The sequence below is a fragment of the Numenius arquata genome, chromosome 2, assembly GCF_964106895.1.
Source record: "Numenius arquata chromosome 2, bNumArq3.hap1.1, whole genome shotgun sequence".
Classification (NCBI taxonomy): domain Eukaryota; kingdom Metazoa; phylum Chordata; class Aves; order Charadriiformes; family Scolopacidae; genus Numenius; species Numenius arquata.
The window spans coordinates 92569439-92595552 of NC_133577.1; the positions used below are offsets into that span (position 1 = coordinate 92569439).

At 39.0% G+C, this 26114-nt stretch overlaps 1 protein-coding gene across 2 annotated transcripts; it reads right to left on the reverse strand.

Moving 5' to 3' along the window:
- TMEM19 (transmembrane protein 19) lies at positions 1-26114 on the reverse strand. 2 transcript variants are annotated; one of them, XM_074168704.1, is made up of 8 exons: positions 25880-26114; positions 18849-18893; positions 15150-15300; positions 8281-8394; positions 6565-6702; positions 5985-6239; positions 4693-4902; positions 1-1873 (listed from the first exon to the last, which is right to left on the reverse strand). In XM_074168704.1, the coding sequence occupies exons 3-8, from the start codon at positions 15277-15279 to the stop codon at positions 1710-1712; spliced, it is 1011 nt and encodes a 336-aa protein (XP_074024805.1). In that variant the 5' UTR covers positions 15280-15300; positions 18849-18893; positions 25880-26114; the 3' UTR covers positions 1-1709. The 2 variants fall into 2 exon arrangements, with proteins under 2 accessions (XP_074024805.1, XP_074024806.1); XM_074168705.1 differs by lacking the exons at positions 18849-18893; positions 25880-26114 and having other exon boundaries at positions 93-1873; positions 15150-15411.

Here is a 26114-nt window from a genome sequence, read left to right on the forward strand (position 1 = left end):
CAAAAATTAGGCATTTAATTGAAAGAAAAAGTATCTTACAAAAATTGCGTCTGTCTTGGTTCTAGAAGTCACAATGGTATTACTAAAATATTAAGACAACTAATACAGTTTTTATTTAGAAGCAGCATAAATCCAAACAACGCAGAAGAATCTCAAGTGTTTATTGTTACAGTTTTAGTGCATATCTTCCTTTTATAATTTTGTGCCTTGCCACAGGAGCAGACATACAGCAGCCACGCAATTCGTTCTTTTTGGAAGCTTTTACTAGTTTGAAATCTCATCTTTATAATTGGATAATACAGTAAACTACTTCCAGTGATAAATTCCAGATTTATATAGACTAGATTTCAAAAGAGTAAACTCAATATGGAAGGTGTTAAAATTTTTGAATACTCCCATATAAGGTGACATAATGCACAATTCAAATGAATTAAAACAGGCAACATACACAAGACATTTGTAAAAAAAATAATCAGATGTTCAATACAAAATATTCACCAATCTCTAAAGATAAACAGAAAAAGCTTTATAACTTAACAGTATGGGCTCCACCTTCTGAATGTTGACAGTGACAGTTACTATGAGGGCATCTCTAAGGTTCAAATACAATCTGTGCTGGCTAAATTACTTCCACCTCTTTTATAGATGGAACATGGAATTGCTTAACATAGGATCCCAAGCACCAGAAGTTAAATTCCCAGTTTGAAATACTTTCTAAGTGAGACTTTCCGCAACCACTAAGAGGATAACCTCTGTACCTTCTTTGGTTGAGTCCATTCATCTCTGGACAGCAAACCCAAACAAAACTGGAAACCATTCCACTGCTGAGAAAGAACCAGAGTATAGTTTGCTCAGAATGCTAAACATTATGGAACATTTCTATGCTGACGGAAAAAAAAAATGTTCCATTTCTAAAGAGATGAATGTGAATTCACAACTGTACCTTTAACTTTAGATAATTTATTAAGTACCACAGTACTGACAATCTTCATAAATATTAGTTTTGAAATAAACGTGTCTAAAAAGCACAGACAAATTTATTATTCTTACTGGAAAAACTACTGAGTTTTTATTTTAAATTTAGTCTTTTGCTTCAAACATTATGTAGTGGCATCACTTTTACCAGCCCTATTATCAGGAAAGTGGAGACAGTATCAGGATACAGAATAGGCAACAAGGCTCACTTCTCTCTTCACCCATCCATCCCCCCCCCAAAATAATTTCCATAAAACCTTACATACTGTAGATTATGGTAAATACCAGAATTCACCCATTGTCACCACTGCCTACATAAAGCTGCAGCATACTTTATGTCTGGCTTGGACAATAGCCGCAACGCTCCATCACGCTGATTGATGTAGATTAGACTTCTATTTCCAGCTTCTTGCCCTTCCAGATGCTGGGGACTGGAAAGAACACAGACGCCAACCTTTCAGCTCCACGAGGATAAATGAAGTGCTTCACCTCCCTTGGCAAAGATCTACATCCCTTTAAAGAGCAGCAAGAGCATATTGACAAAACCCCTTCCTTGCCCTGGCAGATGCCAATTGCCATATGAAGTTTACAGCCTTCAGAAGCTGAGATGGAAAGTCCTTTGGCTCTCTGAAAGTTTCAGATCCCTCTCTTCAAGGGAGTTCAAAGAAAACTTTTCGGAGTCTTTGAGTAAGACTGAACGTAACTGAATCACATGCAGAAAACCTTAAACCATTTCAACGCCTGGGCCAGAAAAACCATGATAGGCTTGGAAGCACCAAAGCTATGATTATAGAAGAAAAAAGATTTACTGTGTTGTTGTCTAATATAGGTTTTCCACATATGCGCTTGGAGTCTTTTGTTTGGTGGTTGACAACCATGCCAATATTCTGGTCAAAACCTGGGAAAAGATAAAGACTTCATTTTTACAAAGTCAACCAAGCTGAAAAGAAACTTAGTAAGGAAGTGTATGCAACTTCTGAAATTTAATTTACCATTATTGTGCTAAACCTCTAAGAAAAGGCACCAACAGACTAAACTAAATTATAGTGTTTAATCTGGTAGCTTCGAAGAATGGGATATAAACGCAATACTTTACATTAGAAGTTACTTCTTTTGAAAAGTTACGCTTCTGTAAGGTCTGCTTCTCTCTCTTTATGTAGTTTCATAGCAAAGAAAGGAACGAAACAAGCTGTATCAGAAGAGGAAAAAGCTATTCCAAGAGCCATTGTAAGGCAAAGGATACTGTTTTGAACAGAACAGAAACACCTAATTAGCAATATGTATTTCCTTGTCAAGATGTATTTGTTTTCAAGGGAAAATTATGGAAATAACATTATTACTTGATGTATAAAAAAGCTCCTTACAGAGGTTGAATTTATCATTTCTATTTACACAGCAGTTTTACACTACCACCAGTTGGATTTTTTTTCCTAGTACTTAAGCCATTTCTTGGTCTATCTCTGTATTATCAGAACTCTAGCACTGTTTCATTAGCTGTTACTGTACACACACAGTTACCCTATGCTGTGTCCAGCTGCATTATTCTATATGCTGATAAACGCATTAAATTCTAGTACACTTGATTTTAATGCCAACTCCCACTACAATGAAGTATAACTGGGTACACGCATATGCACACATTTAAGATTGACATGAAGAAACATTCCAAAACAGTATTATTATTAACATTATTTTTCTTTGTAGATCTGAATGTCTGCTAAAACCCACAACATGGAAGTTTCATTTTGAGCTGCTGCTTTATTACAAAAAAAATTTCAGCATCTCAGACAAAACTTAAAAACACCCCACACCACAAACCCGCTTGTCAGGTATATAACTGGTATTACTGTTACCTTTGAATCATACATTTAAACCTAGCTTTGGATAATGCAAAAGAGCTACAGAAAAAAAAAACAAACTTCAAAGCCTGATAATTTAACACTCGCTATGTTTTATAAAGTCTTAAGTTTTCTTAAGAGAAAAACTGGGAATAACTTTTTATAAATACATACCTCAAACGCATAGAAAGCATGGGTTCAGTGCATAAACAAACAGGAAGAGCAACAGTAAGTCTTTCCATTAGCGTTGTTATTTACAGAATAGGTCTGGGTTCAGACTAGTAACATGGGAGAATTTGAATCTAATTCTGCACATCTATTCAAACACAATTTTAGTTAATAAATACCTGGGTGGGGAAGGACTATCTCTTAGAAACAGTGCTATCACAGACTAAAGACACAATTCTTTATTACCACAGCCGTATTTACTCATTGTTTTTCAAGATGCTGCAGAGAGATCGGAGTATTTCTTATGAGAACACGTGGAGTAGGGATTGGAAAAGTGGGTTAAAGCAAAGAGGGACACAAAACCTAACACGGTGCACCACATGAGCAGCACTATTCCACCTATGTCACAGCATATATACCATAGCATAACATGTATATAGTATGCATACTCCAGCACTACTTATGAATTTGTAAAAGAAATTGTGGAACTTGCATGCTTGTCCCTGCTACAGCCAGCAGAGTAAGTTGCTGAGCGTGGAAAAATATCTGAAGTGAAGAAGAAACAGATGCTGATAAATGCTGGCATGCATTAGCTAGGTTTACCAAATTCTCTTAATGCATCTGCCTCATTAGGAGCATGAAATATTGTCTGAGTGCTTAAGTGTTTCCTCAGTACAGAAATATTGTATCTAAAAATTCCTCAAATGATTAAACATTACATTATATTTTGGACTTTCCTGGAGCTACAAAGAATAGAGCATAAAAACTGCTGGAAAGCCAAATACAAGCATCAACAACAGTTTGCAGCCCTCACTGTGATGGTAGACTTAAAGGACTTTCATCTCTCAGGCAGTTCATCTGCACATTCAAACCTCGACTTCCAACAAGTAAGTATACTGACAACAAAACCTGAAAACTTAAAAGTTCTCTCCGTAAACCAGCTGTTAAAACAGAACAGTGTCAGATATGGTCCTTAAACAATTTTTAAACTTAGGGTAATTTACAGTTTAGTCTAAAGGTTGCCTGCAGCGTTTATTCACAAACAATGATCCTTAAAGGACAATGAGTAAATAAATACTGAAATTGTTGAGAAGCAGCCAGCCAACAACCTTTTTAAAAAGGGACATTTTTTAAAATTTTTTTTTTTTTTTAAAGTCACAGATAGCTTGTGATAAGCTTAACTTACAAGGAAACAGTACTCTTTTTAAGTGGTGGAAAAAACTAAATGTAAAATGTGCACATTTTCCTGGAGCTCCTCTTATTTAATTCTTAAAGCTGAGACTATTGCTAAGTCTTCAGGTTTAGAAATGGAGCTTCTGCAGTGACAACTTAATCTCAGTAAATGGCTAAAATTAAGCTGATGTTTTCTCTTATAAAATGTTACCATAATTAGATATATAGAAAAGGAGAGGGCAACAATTGCTTTTCCCAAGGTAACATGTTGGAGATCTCTGGTCTCTTTCAGTCATCAACAAGCCAGTAACATAAGATAAATAAATCAAAATGTGGAAGAGGACCAACTGCCCTTGCTCTTGTTTTCATTATCACATCCATCACTTTGGCTCCTTTTGTCCTTTGTGTTGCTAATTCTGTATTTTTCCATTTAAAAAACATGTCCTCAGCCTTTTTTGAAATTCAAGTCCATTTTTAGGTTACATTAGGAGAGGGTGGGGAAAAAAAAAAAGAAACAGAAAAAAGAGAAGCATCTTACCGCTGTATTGCATCGTAGCTCCCAAATATGAATCCACAATTGATCCCAGAAAGCCAGCTGCAGCACCAAACACAATAATGGGCCATTGTGGAGCAGATATTTCCAGATCAGTCACGAAAATGAGCTGTGTTATGAAGTAGGCTATACCTACTGCCATGCCACCGAGCAAACTTGAAAGCAGGCCCACGAAACTAACTGCTCCATTAGTACCTAAATCAAACAAAACCAAGCTGATTTACAACCTTTTTCTTGAACACTTCTATTTGTTCAAATGTTTTATATGAAATCAAATCATAGTGATCTCCCCCCCCTTATATCCCCAAGACTCTACAATCACAGCTTTTATTTACAATTCCCATTACGCTGTTGAGAAGCATAACCTCTACCATTACAGCCTATTACTATTACTTTTCCTGTCTCTTAGGCTAATTATCTAGAATCAAATTAAATAAAACCAGATAGCACACCTCTCAATGTCACCTGGTATTTGTCTGCTGTAAGATGGGGTGGGGGGGCAGGATAAGAAAAAGAGATTTGCTCCAAAAAATACAGAGCTTGAGATGTGCATGCTATTAAAGCAATGCCTCTTTCAGAAGCATACCAAGAGGGACCTCACCAACACATTTAAAAGAAAGAAAATCCATAGGAAGGAAGATGTTTAGCTGCTCACTGAATAAAAATCCGAAGAACGCTTAGAAAGAGGAAATAAAAATGTCCACGCATTTAAATTCTGTCCCACAACATCTAAAACTCGGATCAACATGCCAGCAAGACTCAAAAAAGACACACTGCTTTAAGGTAGCAGTCATTCACTGTGTAGACAAGGTCTGACAGACAGAGGGTTCATTTCACGTACCCGTGGTAAGATTTTAAAGGAAATCAGCGATTTGGTTAAGAGTTGAATTTTTTGTAGTGTCTGTACTGAATATTCAATATTCTTCCACTGATTAAAATTCTAATGTCTGAAAAATTCAAGTTGATAACTTGCATTCTTTATATTATTGCCAATATAAACACTTCCAATAGTGCCAGAGATAACAAGTGACAGCATTCACTAAGAATGACTTTAGCTCCCTGGATGCTATGTTGGTGCATCTCACCAGTGAGATGCAGCAGAAACAACTGAATATACTCCATTTCAGAGCATGCATTCCTGCCAACATTTTCTAATCCCAGATTTCTGATGTTTGTTTTTCTGGGGCTTTTTTGGAACTTTTCAAGTTGGACGCATAATTCGAAACAGAAACAGATCAGCAAAATAGTAAGAACATGTAGAACAGGTAACACCTTACCTACTGGAACCTTTTCCCAGGTTGTTATCAACCTTGGCTTGCTTTTGCTCATAACACTACCAATCTCTGAAGCCCACGTATCACCAGCAGAGCATGCCAAAGCTCCCAGAAGGGATAAGCACATCCAAGATGCTGTGTATTGCTTTGAAAAGTCGATAGGAATTTCGCCTGGTCCATTTTCTATCATATATAAGAGAGCCAGCTCAGTAGGAACACCACCATTACAGAATACTTGCACCCAATTCCTCTGTCCACCTAAAGTGACAAAAACTAAATTTTAGTATTTTCAGGCAAAATACCTTGACAGGCAATAGCATGAGACAAAAGCAAAATACACATATACAAAGTTTAAATTTAAAAAGACACACTTTCAAAAGAGAAACTAGATAGCAATTTGTTAAATAAAACAGAAGCAAAAGCAAAGCTGCTTGGGATCATAGGGATGGGGGTGGAGGGGAGGCACAACAACCGTGTTCCCTACTCTGGATGTTCCCTCTCATCTGACCCTTTGAAAGGAAGAGGAATATGAAGTAGTTATTCTCCACAAGGGATCTGAAAGAACTAAAATGTTATGGCTTACCTTCTTTGTATTCTGAATCTATTTGCTTCTTTATATCTTTTTTCCATTTAGTAAGTTTTGAAGAAGTAACAAAAAATACAAACAAGGAAGTGAAGAAACTGTAATTTGCAACTGTAAGGATAAATCCAACCACCAGTCCTATGAAGAAAAAAAAAAAGGTACATAAAGTTCCTTCAAGTAACAATCCCTGCTTTGCAAAGCAATTAAGTATTTTGAATCTCTTGAATATGAAGAATATCTTCATGATAAACCTATGACAATCATGCAACAAAAGAATTACTGAAGCACCCAATACCTGTATAAGAATTCCAGAAATACCCTGACTGAAAAAAATCAGTTATCTTTACGATTTTCTCTTAAATTTCATTGCTAAATTGCTAATTTTATTTCTACTGCTAAAGTGTGTGATTTATAAGACCTTCTCTTGCCACAAATCAGTAATGCTATGCAAAAATAGAAGACAGAGCTACAATAAAAGCAGCCAAAGGATATATAATTGAAATTTAAATACTCTGCCTGAAGAATATGGTTATTTTTTAAGAGGCATATATATAGCTGTGACTGTGTCTCTATCAGCAAGTTTATCTTCAGTTTAGAAGTCAAATCCTTCCCCCAGGGTCTCTAAGATAACATGGGTAACCCTGCTCTATATCTTAACAGATGCTACTTTTCCCTTTTGTTATTCATTTCCTTTTTCCGCTTCTAATTTTTATGCCATCTTTTTCTTTCTGTACTTTTCTTAAGTATCTGAGCTCCTGGACGTGCTGCTTTTTTGTCTCCTCCTTCACAAAGGAGGTCTAATTCTCATTGCCCACCATGAGATTACAATTCTTCCCGACTGAAAAAAATTTGGCTGCACTTAAAGCGAATGCCAATATAAGCTAGCTAGCAGAGCGGTTATGTTAAAGAGGTAAAAACACAGCAGAAGAGAAAAGATGGGTTTTTTTTGTAATTTAGACAATGCTCCCCTTAACACACAGAAAGAACAAGATTTGCAAAATGAGTGACATGGGAGGAAAAGATTTGAGGTCTTATTTCTTTCCATTGACCATCAATTCAGACAATGTCACCGGGTAAGGGTGAGTCACCTCACCCGGAAATCTTGCATCACATTTCAGCAAACGCCACTGTACACTTCATTGGGGTTTTTCTTACATGGTCAAGAAAAACTTTGTTGAAATGGTCATTTGCTTGAAGTGAAGTGCAGATTTAATTTTCTTCTTATTGTTGGGAGGCCAAAAATTGCCTAGATAGAACTGCTCACGTTACAGAAAGGAGAACCATGTTATCTTTACTGGTTTCCTACCAGGCAGGTAAGGCTGCTGACATGGCTCAGTTTTATGATATTTACCACCACCTCTGCCATTTCTTTATCTCTATGTGAATTCATCTGTATGTTAAACCAAAACATGCGATTTAACTGCATACTGAAGTTTAAAAGAATCTTCTAGGTTTATATAAATCTAATTAGTAGTAATCACATGAATATTAGTAATAGTAATCACATGAATTACAAACAGCAGCAAAAATTAATTTGACTGTTCTAACAGGCATGAGAAATAAAATCAGTATGAATTCAAGGTATGTATGCTTACATTTATGCTTTTATTATAATAGAACCAGGTAGTAAAGTCTTAAAAGAATATTATGTTCAACAAAAAATATCTTAATTTAGTTTACTAAACGCTTAGCTTAATAGTCTCAGAAAAAACATACCTCCCAATGCACCACTGTGATCAAGACTCTTCTTCTTCAAACCCTGTGTAGCAATCACTAGTGGAACCAAGACTGAAAAAAGCCAGCGCCATGGAGAAATGGGTTGTAAACTACCTGATAAATCAAATAAAAGGGTTACAGATGATCCATATAAGCCTTTTTAATGCCTTTATAACTAAAAAGTATTATGGTCTAGTATATATTTAAAATCTGATCTTAATAGAGATTAAAACCTTTTATGCTTCAGAAGAAAAATTTTCTTATGAATGGAAGACTAAAATATCTGCAATTATCTACTCAGTTTTGCTATCAGCTTTCACAGAAAAAAGAAAAGAAAATACATTACATGAGCTAAAATCAATTATTAAAAAAAATAGCAAATGTGACAAGAAATGAACATGGCGGTATTTTCCATTCTAAAAGGGATTTATAAAGTCCAAAAGTTATCATGGAAAACGTTAAAGCCATCTGAAACCTGATTTGGATAGAACAGGTAAGTTCAGATTTTAGAGAAAATACACCATCATACAGCCGCAATAAGTTATATAGAATTCGGTTTCAAATATGAATAAAATTCAAACTAAAATTTCAGCTAACAAAACATTAGCATTCCTCATGTAAAGAGACTGCAAACACCTTTAAGTAAATAAATTAGTGCAAGAGCTTCCCTCATAGGTCAAATTATGACTAATCCTCTGTAACTATAGGAACAAATATGATCTTTTTATTATGATGATGACGACTCTTTTTTGATGAAGCTTCAGGAAAGATGGCAACAATAAAAGGAATGAACAACACTGTCTATGGTCATTAATGCTTTTTAGCACTGTGGTCAAAGGAAAATTAGTACAGTATATTGGAAGCTTTACCTTGTCTTCAAGCCATCTCAAATACCAGTGTTTTTAAGAAAAGTCATCCTTGTTTATTAAAAGCTTTAGCTTGCTAGCTCTTGGCTATGAAAAGCAAGCAATTTTTTCATGCCTTTTTTCATCATCTACATATTCTGAATTATTCCTAGGATGTGCCTAACATTGTCACTTTGTTGTCTATGCCATCCATCAGAATTTTACATTATGTTAATAGAGGGACTCCTGCTACTTGGCTGACAGAAGACTTAAGAAGTAGTTTCATGTCTACGTGGAGAGAAGATGTCAGCATGCACAGAAGCTAGCTGATGGCTGCATTTTTATAGCTTTAATATTACGACCATATCCCTTTTATTCTAGTCTGGGAAACTTACATATTCTGTAATATATCTAAGTGCTTAGTTGAGCTACAGTGATACTTGATGTCATCTAATAAACTAGCAGGAAGTCCTGCAGTCCATGTATATATTTATTTTATACACTGACTCTGTCTTTCTGCATGTCTGTGAGCAATTCATCAGTTTAATCACAGTATCACTGATAATTAACATTGATGCAAGAAAGGAAGTTTACATGCTTGGCCTTCTTTTACAGTTTTAAAAAAGAAATATTCCTCTTTTGTTGGTATCCAAAATGTTCTGATTGTCTCCACACTATACTTGGTTGGAAATACAGGAACTTCCAAACTGGATCAAGCCAAACATCTGACTCAGAATCCCACCTGACAGTGGTGAGCTGCACACGTGCAAGCAAACAGTATAAGGAACAGATAAAGACTGATCTTCCCTATTTTATTGGGAACTTTTATGTTGGCATTCCTAAAATCCCTCAAATATTTGCCCAATCCACTTTTTAAATTTTATTTTCAACTCCACAACCAGCAACAGAACTGAATTCTGGTTTTAAATGCACTGAAAAGAGCCTTTCAAAAAAAAAGCTGAACAACAAAGATCCTGCTGCTTCAAGTTTCATTGGACATCTGCTAAATTTTACGGCCAACTGAATAACGTTCCTCCTGCCATTCATGACCTATATAAATGTCCCCTTTCTATGATAAAATATCTTTACCTATTTAAGTCCTCTTCAAATGGATGCTGTTACCTGCTCTGACCATCCTTGCTGCCGTCACTGTTCCTTTCTAATTCTGCTATGGGCATTCAGAAAGTGCACGCAGTACTCATAGCAGAGAGACACTATGATTTTGCAACTATGACTTTACAACTTCTATCAATCTATTAATTTTTTGACAGAGTGAAAAGCGTTTCACTTCCAAAAAAGATGAGACTATATTAAGTAACCTGGATGGTGTAATTCCCCTCCTGATTACCTGCCTGTATTTAACCAAGCTACTGGCCTCTTCAGTCATGCAGTACCTTAACTATAGACAGCTTTGGTGTAAAAAGTATGTATTTGCCCTGCTGCTCATTTCTTCTCATCACCTTTTCTTGCATTACTATCTTATCACCTTTACCCATGGTAACCAAGCTGTTGTGTCTCTCTTTCCACCACGGGAGCGTATCTCCTCTACAGGCAGAATTTACACCCCTCAGGACCTGAGAACACATCCACTGCCTTTACAATGGATGTTACTATGATTTTATTAACCCTAAATTTTTCACCAAAAGGGATAGTCCTACAAACATGCAAAGGAAACAAGGAATGCTTAAAAAAATAAGCTTATTTCAGCAAGTCATTGCGTTCCCCCAAACATAATTTTTAATAAAGAACAATATATACTATAAATTTTGTATTTAAGAAAAGGTAGCTATGTGACATACTAGTCAGGTGTTGTATAGTCCGGTTTCCACCTGAATATTCATCCTCAAGTGAGCCTGGAGTTATCTAATGCAGTTCTCCTTGTTCTGTCTGTTTCTAGAGAAAATTTGGCTTAGCTGAGAATCAGAGATGATTTAGACTTCTTATTCTTTGCTTTGCATAGTCCCTCTCCACTGCACAGCCTCTTCCCAACCTGGCAGCAGTACAGACAACTGCACACTTCGGTCTGTAGCGTTGCAGAGACATGCTGAAAAGCAAGCTGCATCCAACAATTGCATGTCTTGTAACATGGATTTACTCTCAGAATTTTTTTCTTCTCTGAGGATTATTTAGACTAATCCTTTTCCACTTCTATGTCCCACTGTCCTCCCTGTTATTTTTTCTCAATTTTATCTAGAACAGCGCAAACAGATTTAGTGAAAATAGAATTTATTTTAGCTTGCACAGCATGTTTGCATAAGAAATTATTTTCTTTTTGGCATGGTATATTCTGCATAGAAAGAAGACAGATATTTAAGCTAGGAGATGCCCTTCTTTTTCTACAAGTTAATGTGCCCACATAGCGGGGGAATCCTTTCCAGCGATTTTTGTTCTCTGACAGGAGCTGCAGCAGAATTGCCACATTGCTCAAGTCCTGCCTTGTGATTTCACATGAGTATGAATTTTAGGTTTACATATTTGCTAAGTGAGCAACACTTGGAAATTTATCGGTGGCAAAATTAGCAAGAAAGCTCTCAGCTTCCTCTTTACTTAGTTTACTGGTTAACTTCATTTAATCAAACTGAGCTTCCTGTGTTACAGCTATTCAAATATTTGATTGTAGCTTATAGGTTTTCTCACAGAGCTAACAATTGCAATATACTGAATGGTTTAAATCTATCAATTCCTTGTTTTAATATAGAAACGATTCTACTTAATCAAAGCTTCCGTATTTGGAAAGCATACTGCTTTTTGGGAACTGAGGAGAAATAAGGAAATAAGTCATTTCAGGTCTAGTACTAACATCTATGCAGAAATGGCTTACCTGTTATCCTCGTTGCACAGAAAATAAACCCAACTCAGAGCACTTTGAAGTATTTAACTGGAAATTAGTCAAATCCATTACTTTTTGCAAGAAAGGATTGTTTTTAATTATATTCTTCACTGACATATTTAAAGACAGACCACTTGAAATACTCCCAAACGAAAAAATGCTGGTTTTCAAAACTACCAATGGTTTACTTTTACAAACAAAACTGAAAACAAAAAATCAAGCTATTTTCTCATCAAGCTATTTTCTCTACAGTGCCTTCAAAAAAGCTTTTTCTTGAGTTTCCAGTTTGTTTCCTTTGCTTAGTCATTCAAGTCACTATGGTCTGAATTTAAACAAGCTTGCAGAACAGGAAAACAATATCCCACTCAGCTGCCATAATTCTACACCATTCCATAAAGCACTAGCGTCCACAGCAACTTAATTCTATGGAGACAATTTATTATCAATGTCCTAAACATAGTTGTTTCCTTCTAAAATTCCAGAACACTTACTAAAATAAAAGCAGTTAATAAATGAGTTGTTATTGTCCAGTTAAAAGGTATATTATTACCTGACTCAAGAATCTTACTGCTAAGGCAGTAATTTATCACAACCTTTATATTCTATCACCTCATTTTGACTTTAAATTGGAAGACACAGATTTCACTGCAAAAAATGCCAAAATTACATCTTCGAGAATACTGAAATTTAAAAGTCTGAGAATAAATTGTTCTTTTAACTACAGTTTAAAAGTCTTCCATCTTGGCAGTCAGAGAGACAAGCAAGTTATTGATTGTAACCTGAACTACACTACTTATTCTGACAGAATTTCACTACCAGAAAAATGACAAGAAAATCAGTCAACTAGGTGAAAGTGGCATGACTGCTTTCTAAAACATCAGCCCTTTCAATGCTTTTGAACTTGATGTAAGGCTTTCAAAAAATACCTTAAGCTGATGACTATCTCAGCAAGATGTCAAGTGATAGTTTTTATTTAAAAGACCCACAAATCTTGAAAAAGTAAACCTAATAGTTAACGTAGCTTTTGAGCTAAAAAGAAAAGCCCCAAAACCATGAGAAGTTATTCATCACATCTGCTACCCAAATATAAGAAATCACAAGTCTAGCATTAAAGTGGGTCTCAATCTCACAGAAGAAAGTTTTCACACAGGCACGGCAGCTTCTCTTGCTGGAAAGCTAAACATGACACTTTTCAACAAGAACTTTTGTGTCAACAGTAAGTAGAGCTTTGCAGATATACAGCCTCCCTGGTGCAATGTAGGACAAGGATATTTCACAGTAAAACACTTGTCATTGCAAGCACAAAGATTCACAAGACAAAAACTTCTCTTCTGTGTACTGAAAAGCCCCAATGCTGTAGGAGATGTGCAGGGGAGTCTTGCAGCCAAGGGTTGACTCAAAAACTCAAAAGAAAAGAACCACCGGCTGCGTATGAAGAGATCTCCAGTGCTGTAGTCTGGTATTGCTAATCACAAACAGAATCTTCATCTTTTTAAGGTCATTATTAAACTGACCTTTTCTTATTTTCTTGGGGAAAAAAAAATTAAGTACTGGTACTAAATTACTACTAAATGTAAGTAATTAATACTAAGATAGAACACATTAATTGGTTTACTATGGATTCTTTTAACACTTCCATTTTATCAAAATATTGGTCGCTGTTTGGTGGTTAAGCCCTACTACGAACTATAAACTGTAAATTAATGAAGGTATGTTTATAGTATTTTTGTATTTATGGTTAAGGACTGAATTACATCACTTTTACAGGCTGAAATTAAATATTTCAGTTCCCTCTTCCACTTCATTAAACCCCTTCCTACTATACGCTTCATTCACCTCTTCAAGCCAAGATCTTTCCATAATCTCAAGCAAACCGACCACAAAAGTTCTATCTCCTTCTTGTTCCATAATAACTCACTACAAAAAGGAGGATTTGTCTGCAATCTCCTCATTTGTATCAGTCTCTATCCTGATTCACCTGATACCAGGCCTCTCCACTGTCAATTCTAAATCACATTAGATAGCAAGGACTGGGCCTAATTAGAGGCAAAACTCAGAGAGTTATATCTTTAGAGAGCAGACATGCACAAGCAAAAGTGTCTTTAAATCCAACCTGGCTATCTATAAATGACACTAATGAGACCCGGTTCTGAAGCCCGCTTCAGCATACCTTCTACGTGTCTGGCATCTCACTGCAAATCAAATCAGTAGTGTTCAGACAACACAGATTTAATCCTGTACCAAGATTAATAAAACCTAAGGCACTGAAAAACACTGATCAGAGACATCCAATGCCCACTGCAAAAGTCAGCTTAAACTGGTGCGATATTTATTCTAGCTCTTTCTGGATCTAAGGTGACACTAGGCACTTGGGGCTGTTCACACTGCATCCCTAGGCATTTGCAGCAACAGCAACACTGCAATGGCCCTGGAGTTCTTCCTGCATGAAATTGGCTGAGGTCTTAAGGACAGGTCTCTACCTGTCCTGGGAAAGCAGTTAAACTCTTGTAGCTTGAACTGATGCTGAAGGCAGTACTGGCACTTTTGCACATTGCTGCCAAAAGGGTCCTACAACTGCAATGACTGACCACAGAAATCTGGACCAACTAGCATCCCTGGAACTACACGCAACTAACCCACAGCATGCCCAAGTTGCCTGAACAGAACACAGCTCACAGCGTACACCCACATCAGAGACCCCATGCATACATTTCTCTCTTCTTGTACCATTTCCCATTTCTCTCTACTGTGACCAGGGAATTTTTCTCACGTGCTCTGTTCAAAGCCTGCACATGCACTTTTAAAACTGTTTTGAAGGCTCCCACACTCCTCCCATGCCGCCACAACTTCCCCTGACAGAGGAAGACCTCTATAAGACCTTTCTTTTCAGTTTTTCAATTTACCTTATTTGCTTTCTTTTACGAAGACAAATCACAAAGAATAGCGACATTTTAAATTCAACGGGATTCAAAGACAAGCACAACGGCTGTTAACGCCTTCTAAACCATTACCAGCTGCTGTCAGGGCTGAGGTTTTCACCTCTACCAACGATGAAAAGGGTTGTGCACGTCCCTCTTCCAGTCCTGAATCCCCAACCCGCCTGCAGGGGCAGGAGGGGAGGGCACGGGGGTGGCAAGCGGCTCGGCTGGCCCCTCGCCGTGCCCTGCCAGCCTCTCCCCGGCCTTTGGACTCACCATAGTACGTATTTGCCGTCATGGACACGATCCAGAACGCCAGGGAAATACAAAGGATCAAGTTCAGGACGACAATATTCGCCATCATCTTGAGGTATTCTTTGAAGAAGTCCTCCTGGTTATAGGACATAGGAAACCAGAGGGAGAACACCTGGCGAGGAAGCACAAAACACAGCGCATCAGAGACACCGCTACCTTCACCGCCATCTCCTCCTCTTCCTCCTCCTCCCGCCGGGCCCGAGCCGCGGCCCTGCCCGTCCCGCACCGCCCCTGCGGCCGCCTCTCGCCCCCGGCACCTCGGGGCGCTCATGGGGAGGCGGCTGCGGCCACACCCGGCCGCACGGGGCTGGGGCTGGGCGGCGCTCGGTGGCCGGAGACCCCCGCCCTGTCTCCCCCTACCCTGTCTCCCCCCGCCCCTTCGACACCGACCTGCTCCCACAGCCCGCCGCCGCCGCCACCATCCCGCCCCGCCGCCGCTCCGCGCATGCTCCGCCGGCCGCCGCCTGCCCCTCCGTTGGCGGGCAGGGAGGGAGAGAAGAGGCGGCCTGAGCCCCGGGAGGGCTCGGCCCTACCCGGGCACGGCCCTGCCCTCCCCGCCGCAGAGCCGCTCCCGTGCCCCGTCTGTCCCTGGCGCTGTTGTCCCCTCAGTGGCGGCTTTTCCTCGCTCTGGTCCTGGGAGGCTGCCGCCCTCCCGGCAGCAGCCCGTCGCCGCAGCATGAGCTCCCCTGTCCCTCCGCAAGGAGAGGCGGCTGTCGCAGCCGAACGGGACCAGCCGGACTCCCCGGCAGCCGGGGCACCTCCCCTCCGAGCCGCCGCGGCCCTCCCGAGGGCACCCCAGCCCTCTGGTGCGGCGTCTCGCCGCAGGGCCAGGCTGAGGGGCGGGCCTGCGAGCTCGTCACTCTTCCACAGGCCTCTGTACCGAGCTGGGGCTGCTCTCCTCTTCCCGGAGCCCTTCCCGGCACCCTTCCCGGCCCCGGGTGGGTTCCCGGGTAGTAGGCCTCAGCGCGACCAGGGGCTGTCCTTGGCGAAACGCCGGGCTGTAAGCCTGCCTCCTCTGCGGCAAGCGACCATCCCTCAGCCAGCCATCTTCCCCGCCCCGTCGGGCCCATGGCTGGCCTGTACGCCGCAGCTCCAAATAACTAACAGTGTACACGCCAAAGGAAGAAAACAGCGGTTAAATATAAATCTCGTTTGTGAAATAAAAACAGCAATGGCACCACTGTGAAAAGTATGAAATTGGTTGATAATTGGTGAGACCAGTGAGTACCTGGATGGGGTTTGAAACTTGTTGGGACACCGCAAAGTTCATTGATGCTAGGAGAAAGAGACTTGAAATGTTTCCTGAAGTTAACTTGGGATGAAAACAAGGCAAACCTGCCTGGTAGCTTTTCTGCGGGCATGCCAGAATTACTCCCAAAACACTGGACTATAAATGAAGAAGCTAACACGAGTTACTGGAAGGACTCCCACACATCAGAGGCTTTGTCAACAAAGCACAGAAAGAGGTGAAGCTCCACAACTTTTCAAAAACCCTCCCTTCATTTTGAGGCTGCTGTCTATGAAGTAAACAAGACTTTTAAGCACGACAGAAGATAATTTTGAAGTAGCATTTGTATATTCAACGTTTATTCAGTGGAAGGTAGACCGAAAACCTTCAAGTTTACAAACACTGCTACAGATGAGCAGTGCTCATGCCACCTCATGAACATCAGTAACCTCAGGTACTTGTTTTCATGGACTTGAAGCAGCAGCAGGATAGAATATTTATTTAAGTATTCAGTGAGAGGCATAGTAATAGGAAAAAGTGAATTAAAAGATTTTTACATATGTCAGGAATAATTTTTAAGCTCAAAAGTTCATGTGAATAATCTTGGTGTAAGAGTTTGTAATTTCCCTACTGAATTTAAGACTTTCTGGCTCATTGACACCCATTCAGAGCTTCTTCCGATGTTGTCTAAACTAGGGACCATATTCTGCAAAGATTTACAGATACTGGTTTTAGCACATTCCAGAGATTAAAGTCAACACTTGAGTGTTTACAATGTATTGGCTCCAGGCAATTAGAGCCAAAATTTGGACCAGGTGCCTTAGACAAAGGTGTACATGCTTTATCTTATTTTCTGCAGTATTTATTTGTAATGAAGACTGGGAACACCCAAATTTTCTCTGAATCAGAGATCCACAAAACATAAATACTCCCGAAGCCAGAATGACTTTGGTATATTTTGTCTTCCTTCTCCCCTCCCAAATTTTCATTTGTTATGGTTTGAGGAATCCACAACAATTTATTGTCATTTAGACAATTATTCTATCACCTGATGACCCCTTGGGGAAGGGGAATTGGGAAAAACAAGGAAATAAGAAGGTTGAAATATAAATAGATTTAATAGAATAATACTAGATAATTAACATTAGTAACACTAAAGATCCAGTATTGATCCCGACACCAATATACGAGGATTATACTCAGCCAATTCCATCAGCAGGAAGCTGTGCACTCCCAGCAGTGGACAGCAAATGACAGACACTGCAAGTGCTATGGCTTCAGGAGGAAGGGAAGGGCTCAGGGGTCCAGCACTGGGACAAAAAGTTCTCATGGGAGAGAGAGCACTTCTCAGCAAACTTTCTAATTTATATTGAATGTGGTGTTCATGGTATGAAATAATCCAGTTGGTTCCTGCAGGGATCATACAGCCGTGGCTGATACCTGTGGGACTGTACAACCGTAGGACCAGGATTAATGGTAACACAGAAGCTGGTGTGAGAGGTTTGTGGAGCTTCCTTCATAGGTCCCATTCCTGTGTTAAGTAGCACTTGCACTGATTTAGCATGCCAGACTATTGCACTGGCTTATCCACAGGCCTTGCACCTGTGGATGCTGCTGCTGCTGGAGTTTACGCGAGCCCGGAAAGCAAAAGAGAGTCCATGCCTGGCATGAGAAAGGTGGTTCTGGCCATGAAATCTCTAACAACCATTACATGAATAGTGTTGGTTTTGACTCCTCTTTCAGCTCTGAGACTTGGATTAAATGTGACTTCACACATCCCTCTTCCAGTGTTCGAGATTATATAAAACCAGCATGTTTTTCTGCAGTCGCTTGGGACACATTAAATGTTACAAGTAGATTAGAAAATGAAAAAGAAAGGAACCTAAAGTTAGACACCCTTCTACATTCAGAAACTGAAAGAAGTAGCCATGTTTTTGCAAGTAATGTCTACAGCACCTACTTCCATTTGCCCAAATACTATGTTTTAAGTCCTCTTTTCTAGATGTTGCCCTTTGCTTTTACTAGGTTCTGCAATAATAAAAAAAAAATCACAACACTAGTTGTTGTTTTTTTTTTAATTTAAATGTCCATCTATATGTTTACAATATTGTGAATTTAGAATTCACATACTTAAAATGCTGTCTTGAATCAGTAAGAATATTATGCATATTTAATGCATGCAATACATACATTTCATAAAGAATTTTTACTTATAAAAACACATTCCTTATTCACACTTAATAATATTGATAGGCTTGAAAATTAGAAAATGGCAAGTAACAGTTGCTTGAGACAAATAAACCTGAAAGCTTTCCCCACACTTTACCATACAAATATATATTTGAAATAAGAAAAATCTGAGAAGTTTAAATAAATTTTTAAAAGTTAGAATTATAAGCTGCCCAATATTCAGAAGAAGAGTTTCTTCTTACCCTTTACTGAGATCTATAGGATGCAAAGCACAACCACGGCAGAGTCTAGAAGTAAAAATAAATATGATTTAATAGGAGACAAGAATGTGAGACGATTAAAGGCAGCATGACAAACTGAATATAATAGTATGTTACTATACATAGAATGCTAATCACTCTTTTACATTCATTGTTTTCCTAGGACTACATTAGAATTTAACAGAGTTGCCACAATACAGCATAAAATATCCAAATTTTCATGAAGATTTTAAAAGTAGACTTTCTTTTCTGCTTTGCTTTTCTGCCACTTCTTTTTTGTATCTCTGAGATAGTACTCTCCATTTCTCTTAATTGCTTAAAACATTATTCATGTTTGTGACAGCTCTGTTTTCATTATGCTATTCTTTTTTCTTAGAGGTATAACATTAATAGGAAATGCTGATATGACCACGGAATAATCATTTCACCTCCCTCAGTAGTCTTTTTTACAGGATAAGAAATACTGTTTATAGTAGAGTCAAGAAGAAAGATAAAGGGAGCTGGACATTGGTTTTTAAAAGCTTCACAGATGACTGTTGAAATTCTGTTTGGAGACAAGTATTGTTTATATTATGGCTAATACAGCAATGAAAGAAAAAAGCACCCTATGATGAGTAGTGATCTGTTTCAGTTCCTTTGATTCTGAAATCAAGTCTATGCTGTTTTCTCTTTGAGATTCTGGGATATTTCCAGAGAAGGAAGTCTATCCCTCCTGTTCTCCCGTTTTCTCTGTTGGACACACTTTATGATGGCATTATACGTCCGGAGACTGCCTTATACTGCAGGATAGCTTTCTGATGCACCAAAATTGTCTTTTTCTAGTGGTGGAAACATTCATTACACGACCTACTTTTTTTACTCTGTGTTTATTCTGTATTTATCTACTTTAGCAAGTAACTCAGTGAAATAGGAAAGGATCAATGTATGGAAAGTAGTGAGTGTTCAGGCTTCCAATACCTCCAGTACATTTGATCTGGGGAGTTTATTTTGGATGAGAAAGAATTTGGCCAAGTGCTGCACATCTCTATTACACTTGTAGTTTGAAACTATCTGAACGGAAGACAGCCTACAAAGCTCTCTGTAGGTCCCTCTGGAAACACCAACCTCTTCATTCATTTAATTCACACCAATGGCATTAACATACTAGTGCCCATATTATTGTCACTTGTGTAAAAAATAGCATATGAAAGCCCTTTTAGATTTATTATTTGTACCATTTCCAAGTGACACAAGGTCATGTGCTGTCTGATCTACCTTCCCTGACCAAATTTGAACAACACAGACTGTAAGGAAGATGTAGGGAAGAATAGCAGACTTAATCCAGCACCTGTAGCAGCAATGCTAGAAAGGCACCACGAATGAAGTGGCCTCCAGTCCTCTGGCATGTCCTTTTCACTGAGAAAGCAGTGGAAGAACGTCCTTCTGAAGACCTTGCTGCTCCAGCTGCCTTGCCAATGGTTGACTGGAAGTTTAGGGGGATGGGAGGTGACCTCAGGCTTGTGGAACTCCATGATCATAACATACGGGATAATGAACACTGGGTGTGAAATTTTCAGATATGGAGGGGCAACTTCTGAAGGTGTCTCTGAGCTGGCTGCATTCCTTTACTGTTCTTGCACAGTATCTTGGAATCCATACTTGTGTTCAAAAGAGTCCACTACACTGCCTTGTGGAGTCTTGCAACCCCCAACTCCTACTAATCAGTGGCTAAACAGCTTTGTGTAGACAAGTCCACTGTGGGTAAAACACTGGTCAAAGTCTTCAAGGCCATCCATGAAACACTCTTTTTTTGAATAATGGCAACCTCCTGGCGCTGTTGCTGAGTTAGCTTATTGTTTTCGTGATACCTTGGTCACTTTCAGATGAACAAGTAATGTTGTTAGTGGATTTCTGGGAGGTGGAAGACATTTTACACAGCAAGAAAGTCAAAAAGATTGAAATAGACTAAAGGTAATAAAGGGTTCAGCACTGTGGAAAAGTAACAGGAAGTAGGCAGGTAAAGATGGAAAAGGACTATGCACAAGGAATGTGGATGATTAAGGAAGGATCAGCAGAGGTTCAGGAAAGAGTTGAGAGCTGGCAGCTGAGGTGACGGCTCCCACGGTATTTGGCCCTCTAGAGCATCAGAGGGATCCATGGTGTTTGAGAGCTCTGCCCTGCTTGAGAACCTTCTGTTGGCATTAGTTAGATCAGCTGTTAGCTGTTCACTGCAGGACTTTGCAGTGGCATGGTCCTCTTGTGGGGTCAGACCCCTCAAGCCTTTGAGTGTGTCTGGGGGGAAACTAGGAGGTCAGGCTCCTCTAGGAGGAATTTAGCTCATGTACACCAAAACTGCATCAAAAAATGGATACCAACCTATGGTGGATGAGAGCAACCCTGAGACTGGTATCAAAGCCGCATCGTTGTTCTGTATTACTCTGCCAGGTAGAGCATAGTCTGTGTTGACAGAATAACAGCTAGGCAAGGGAACAGGACTGGCTGGCTTTTAGATTTAGATAACTTTTAAATGATTCAGAGTCATTAAGTTACATACATTTTTAGCCTGCGAAAACAGATGTCCTTCCACATCTGCCTCAACGCAAGTAAGTGGGTGTAACTTGTCATACATAATGACTCAAATCAGCAGTTTGACCTGTGTAGGGCAGACTGAGTAGAAGTGATGGAACTATGCACATACATATATTTTTTCTACATAGATCACAGATTTTAAGGTTTTCAGCAAAAGAACTGTTGCATTTACCTTTAGGGTTTTAAGCAGAATTGGACAATTCTGGTAAATACTGCTAAAGATTTAAGACGACTAATTTTTCACTTTGTTTAAAATAATTCCTAAGAGATACAGAATCACAGAATCTTCATGGTTGGAAGGGACCTTTGAGATCATCGAGTCCAACCACAAAAAAACCAAAAAAAACACCCCCACCCCCCCAAAAAACCACAAGCAGACACAAACCAACAATCTTGGGCACTAGAGCATGCCCTGAAGTGCCACGTCTACACGTTTCTTAAATACCTCCAGGGATGACGACTCCACCACCTCCCTGGGCAGGCTGTTCCAGTGCCTGACCACTCTCTCAGTAAAGTAATTCCTCCTAATATCTAATCTAATCCTCCCCTGCTGCAACTTCAGACCATTTCCTCTGGTCCTGCCATTATTCACTTGGGAGAAGAGGCCAACACCCACCTCTCTACAACCTCCTTTCAGGTAGTTGTAGAGGGCAATGGGGTCTCCCCTCAGCCTCCTCTTCTCAATACTGGGGGGTCAGGGGATGAACCAAAGCTGAATCTAGGTATGGAACAAAGTCTTAATAAAAAATATTGTTCTCCAGGTTATTAGTGTCTAGGCCTGGATTCTTGCAGGTTTGCCAAGCTCCCATTGATTTTAGTTGGAAATGGGTGGCATATATCTGTGAAGACATAAGCTGTAGTTATTTAAAAAGAAAATGTTTGGAAATTCAGTGTAGAGGAAGGGCAGGTGGGAGGTATGAAATTGTTGAGCTGGGGCTTCATATAAAAGAAGATTGGTGGCTTCAGGTTTAAAAAAAAAAAAAAAAAAAAAGAATAAAAACTCTAGGCCAAAAATGAGGATTGCAAGGAAAAGAAGGGCAGGCAGAATGCCTGGGAAACACCGGTGGAGATAGGCTGGAACATGGGAAGAACCCTCAGGCAGAACAAGAGGTAGAAAAAGCTTTGCTGAATGACACCAGCAAGAAGAAACACATAGGTAGGAAGGCAGAAGTGGTAATATAATAAGTGGAGGCACAAGTGCAAAGTGGATGCTCCAGCACACCTCGACACCAATTTTCAGACTTAAATGTGAATAGAGGAAATCCCTTTTTTTTTTTGTCTTCTTGACAGTGAGATCAAATGAACTCGCCTCAAAAAGAGATTTTTGGCTGCAGGCATGAAAGTTTCCTCAAAAAAATTAAATTGAGTGCATTCACCTTCGAGTGATTTAATAGCCTGGAAATCACTGGGCATGTAGAAGACCAACATTTACTGGTTTTTACTTGTCTTCACAGAACTAAGCAGGGCAAGGATTAAAGTTAGGTTTACTATTTTTAATTGACTACTCCAACCATCAGACTGCTGGCTTTTCTAAGGGATGTCCCTATTATAAGACTTTTATGCGCTTTCTGTCCTGACTTTAGGAGCTTCCCAACAAAAGTATTATTCGAAACTTATATGTTTTGATTTTAGCAGAACAGCACTTCCCAAAAGGAAAAAAAGTGCTTAAAATCCCTAAACATTTCTTCCTGGTAGAGAAGCCATGCCAACAGGCTATCAAGTCCAACTATTTGTTGAATTTATGTTTCATTGTAGAGGTTCAAAAAGTAGACCATTCTACAAGCCATTGGAAGACGAAAAGCAACAGGAAAATATGACTCACATTTCAAAAACCATCTCCTTATTAGGATGGTAACTTTTGCTTTCCTTGAGCAATGGCCCAAGTACCAAAATGCTGTGTTTACATGAATAGCTTTTAACTAGGAGTTTTCAAGCAGTGGCTCACCATGTCTTTATCTTCACCTGAAACAAAACAGCATTGAACCACACAATGTTTGCAGGGGTAACTCTGCCAGTGTCATCAACGGGTGGTGGTGTTTCACCTGCCAGGTCTCCAATCAGGGCATGACTTCATATCTCCTCCTACTCCCTTTTCCCAACCTTTTTTTTCAGTTGCTGTAAGCTACAGTGACTCCAGTTCTCTGCCTTTTCCATGTGAAGGAGGGTGGGATGCTCTTGTAACACAACAGAGATTTACATACATTCTGGGATGAACCCTTTTGTGGCTGTATGAAGCTGCAAGGCCACGCAAGTCAGTGAGGATGTGGTGTATTACACAATGTGCAGATCTGAACCAAAAAGTCAAGGCAGATGCTGTTAACACCATCAAACAGATATTTGCTCACTAATTCTTATTTCAAAAGCAGACTTGCAGTGAGAGTTGCTTTTTTATTAAAGGAGAGACTGGCTCTCAAACACCACTTAAATGCATTTATTTTCTTGACTCTACTTTTTTACTGCTTGTTCCTTATTAAATTTCTGCTTGACCATTTTTTTTTAATTGCTTCTGAGAAATAAACATGGGAAGTGGTATTTTTTATTAGTGACAAATGTTTTCAGAGGGGTAAATCACAAAATGCCTGGGGCTTGAGTTCCCTCTACCTTGTAGATATATCTCCTTTAAACCAGGGAAGAATTATGCTTAGGTACTTACAGCAAAGCTATAGGCCACAAAGCCAGCCTTTGGTGAGCTGATAAAGACAGATGACAGCAAAGAATAGATGACAAAGGCACTGTTCCTGCTAGTATATTTTGCTTTAGTTGCCTAAGCCATTACAGTTTGGACTGGTATTAGATGCATGGATGAAAGTGAAACAATTCATATTTCCAGTGATAAGTGTGTTCATTTCAATTGAATCATACGATGAATGTGATGATGTGCTCCTGGTAGTCCTGATAGAAGAAATAAAGGAGTCATCACTTCACTTCATCCAGTATTGAGTGTGGTCTTCTTTTGTATTTGTTTTAGTTGATTAAGATTAGAGGCACAATAGAGGTTACTTAGCATGTACTAAATTCTGAGTCTGACTAGGGAAGTATAGAAAAATAGCTTTCACAACTCTTTTCTGCAGCTATATATTCTTAGCTTAAATTTATAAGCTATTATATAAAATCTAGTGAAGCAGGTAAAATGCCTCTTCAAAGCAACTTTATTTCACTTTTTCAGGTTGCTAAAAACATGGGTTAGCTGAAAGTGATGTATCAAAAGCAATCTGAATTTTAAACTGAATTAATTGTGGTATGAAGTCACTATTAGTGTAACGTTATGACTGGATGTTACACGCATCTGAGAGGCAGGGGCATCAATTATAAAGACACAGCTTAAGTACTGAGGGTGTTCTGTCTGTCTAAATTGGTAACACATGCTTTGCATTTCCATAGCAGTACAATCATAAGAGGTTACAAAACTTCACAAACATTACATTTTGGCACAGTTTAAGGGAGGACAATAATATTGGTAAACATCTTGTTCCAGACCCCATGGGAAACTGAATCAAGAACAACATAAAGCCAGATGATTTGCCAATTCTTTCATACACAGTGAAACTATATTAAACATTTTATTCAACGTTTGTAAAAGACGCTGTAAGCCCTAAGCAGAGTCTCTGGATCCTGAAATGAAATAGATGATAAAATCTTCCTTCAATGCTTACCTCAATAACTACCAAAGAAACTGTAAGGAAAGTTCATGGAGGAATTATCCAGCTGAGGGGTGTACCTGGATTCAAATCTACAGCACTATGGGACCTTCCACACATTTCATACATTGTATTGATTTGGTCTCAGGACGCCAAAGATCCTACACATTAGTAGTAGCCTGTTAAAAACTACTACAGACTACAGTGGTGTCTGATGTGTTTTTAAAGAGAGTTATTTTTCTTAAGCTACACTGCAGCATTATTATAAAGTTTATAATATAAATTAAACCCCATAATTCTTAGATTTATGGTAGATTGTAAATATGTACTTGAAAGGTTGTTGTGTTGTGTAGTTCCTGGACAGATACTCAGTTTTCTGTTAAACCAGGTAAGTATTATTTACTTGGAGAGATACATATTAGAGGATAACACACTTGTTAAGCACACTACAGATTTAACTACATTGTGTAGATAGATGAAAGCAGCAAGTTCTCTGTGGCCAAAAATCTGGATTTCAGGAGATTGGCTTTTTAATAAACAAAAATTTTTGTGTCATTAAATACTCATGGAAATACAATACCTTTATTTTGGCAATACAGGATTTTAGTCCTGGTTCACCTGAGGCAAACACCTACACATCTAACCTTAAACACTGCGAAGGAGCTAAAGACTTTTTCACTTTAGAAACTGGGTAATTATGTAAGACAGCATGGAAAACCAAAACCGCGGAGTGAGGAAGGAAAGTTTTATTGAAAAGAGAGGGTTATAACAACATGCACTCAAAAGTTATGCAAAAATACCCCTTACCTTTCAAGACTTCTGTTCAGCCCAGATTCAGTAGAATCAGTGCAGAAAAAGTATTTCAAAGCAGTGAGTTTAAGTCCTATGACAAAGAACTGCAGATTCCCAATGTTGTCAGCAACTGAATTTTCTCATCAGAATGAATATTTAACTACCTCTTCTGCTGCTTTGCCATGATAATTTATTCCCATTGCTTCTGTCACAAACAGCAAAGTGATGCCACAGCAAATCATCCTGTCCT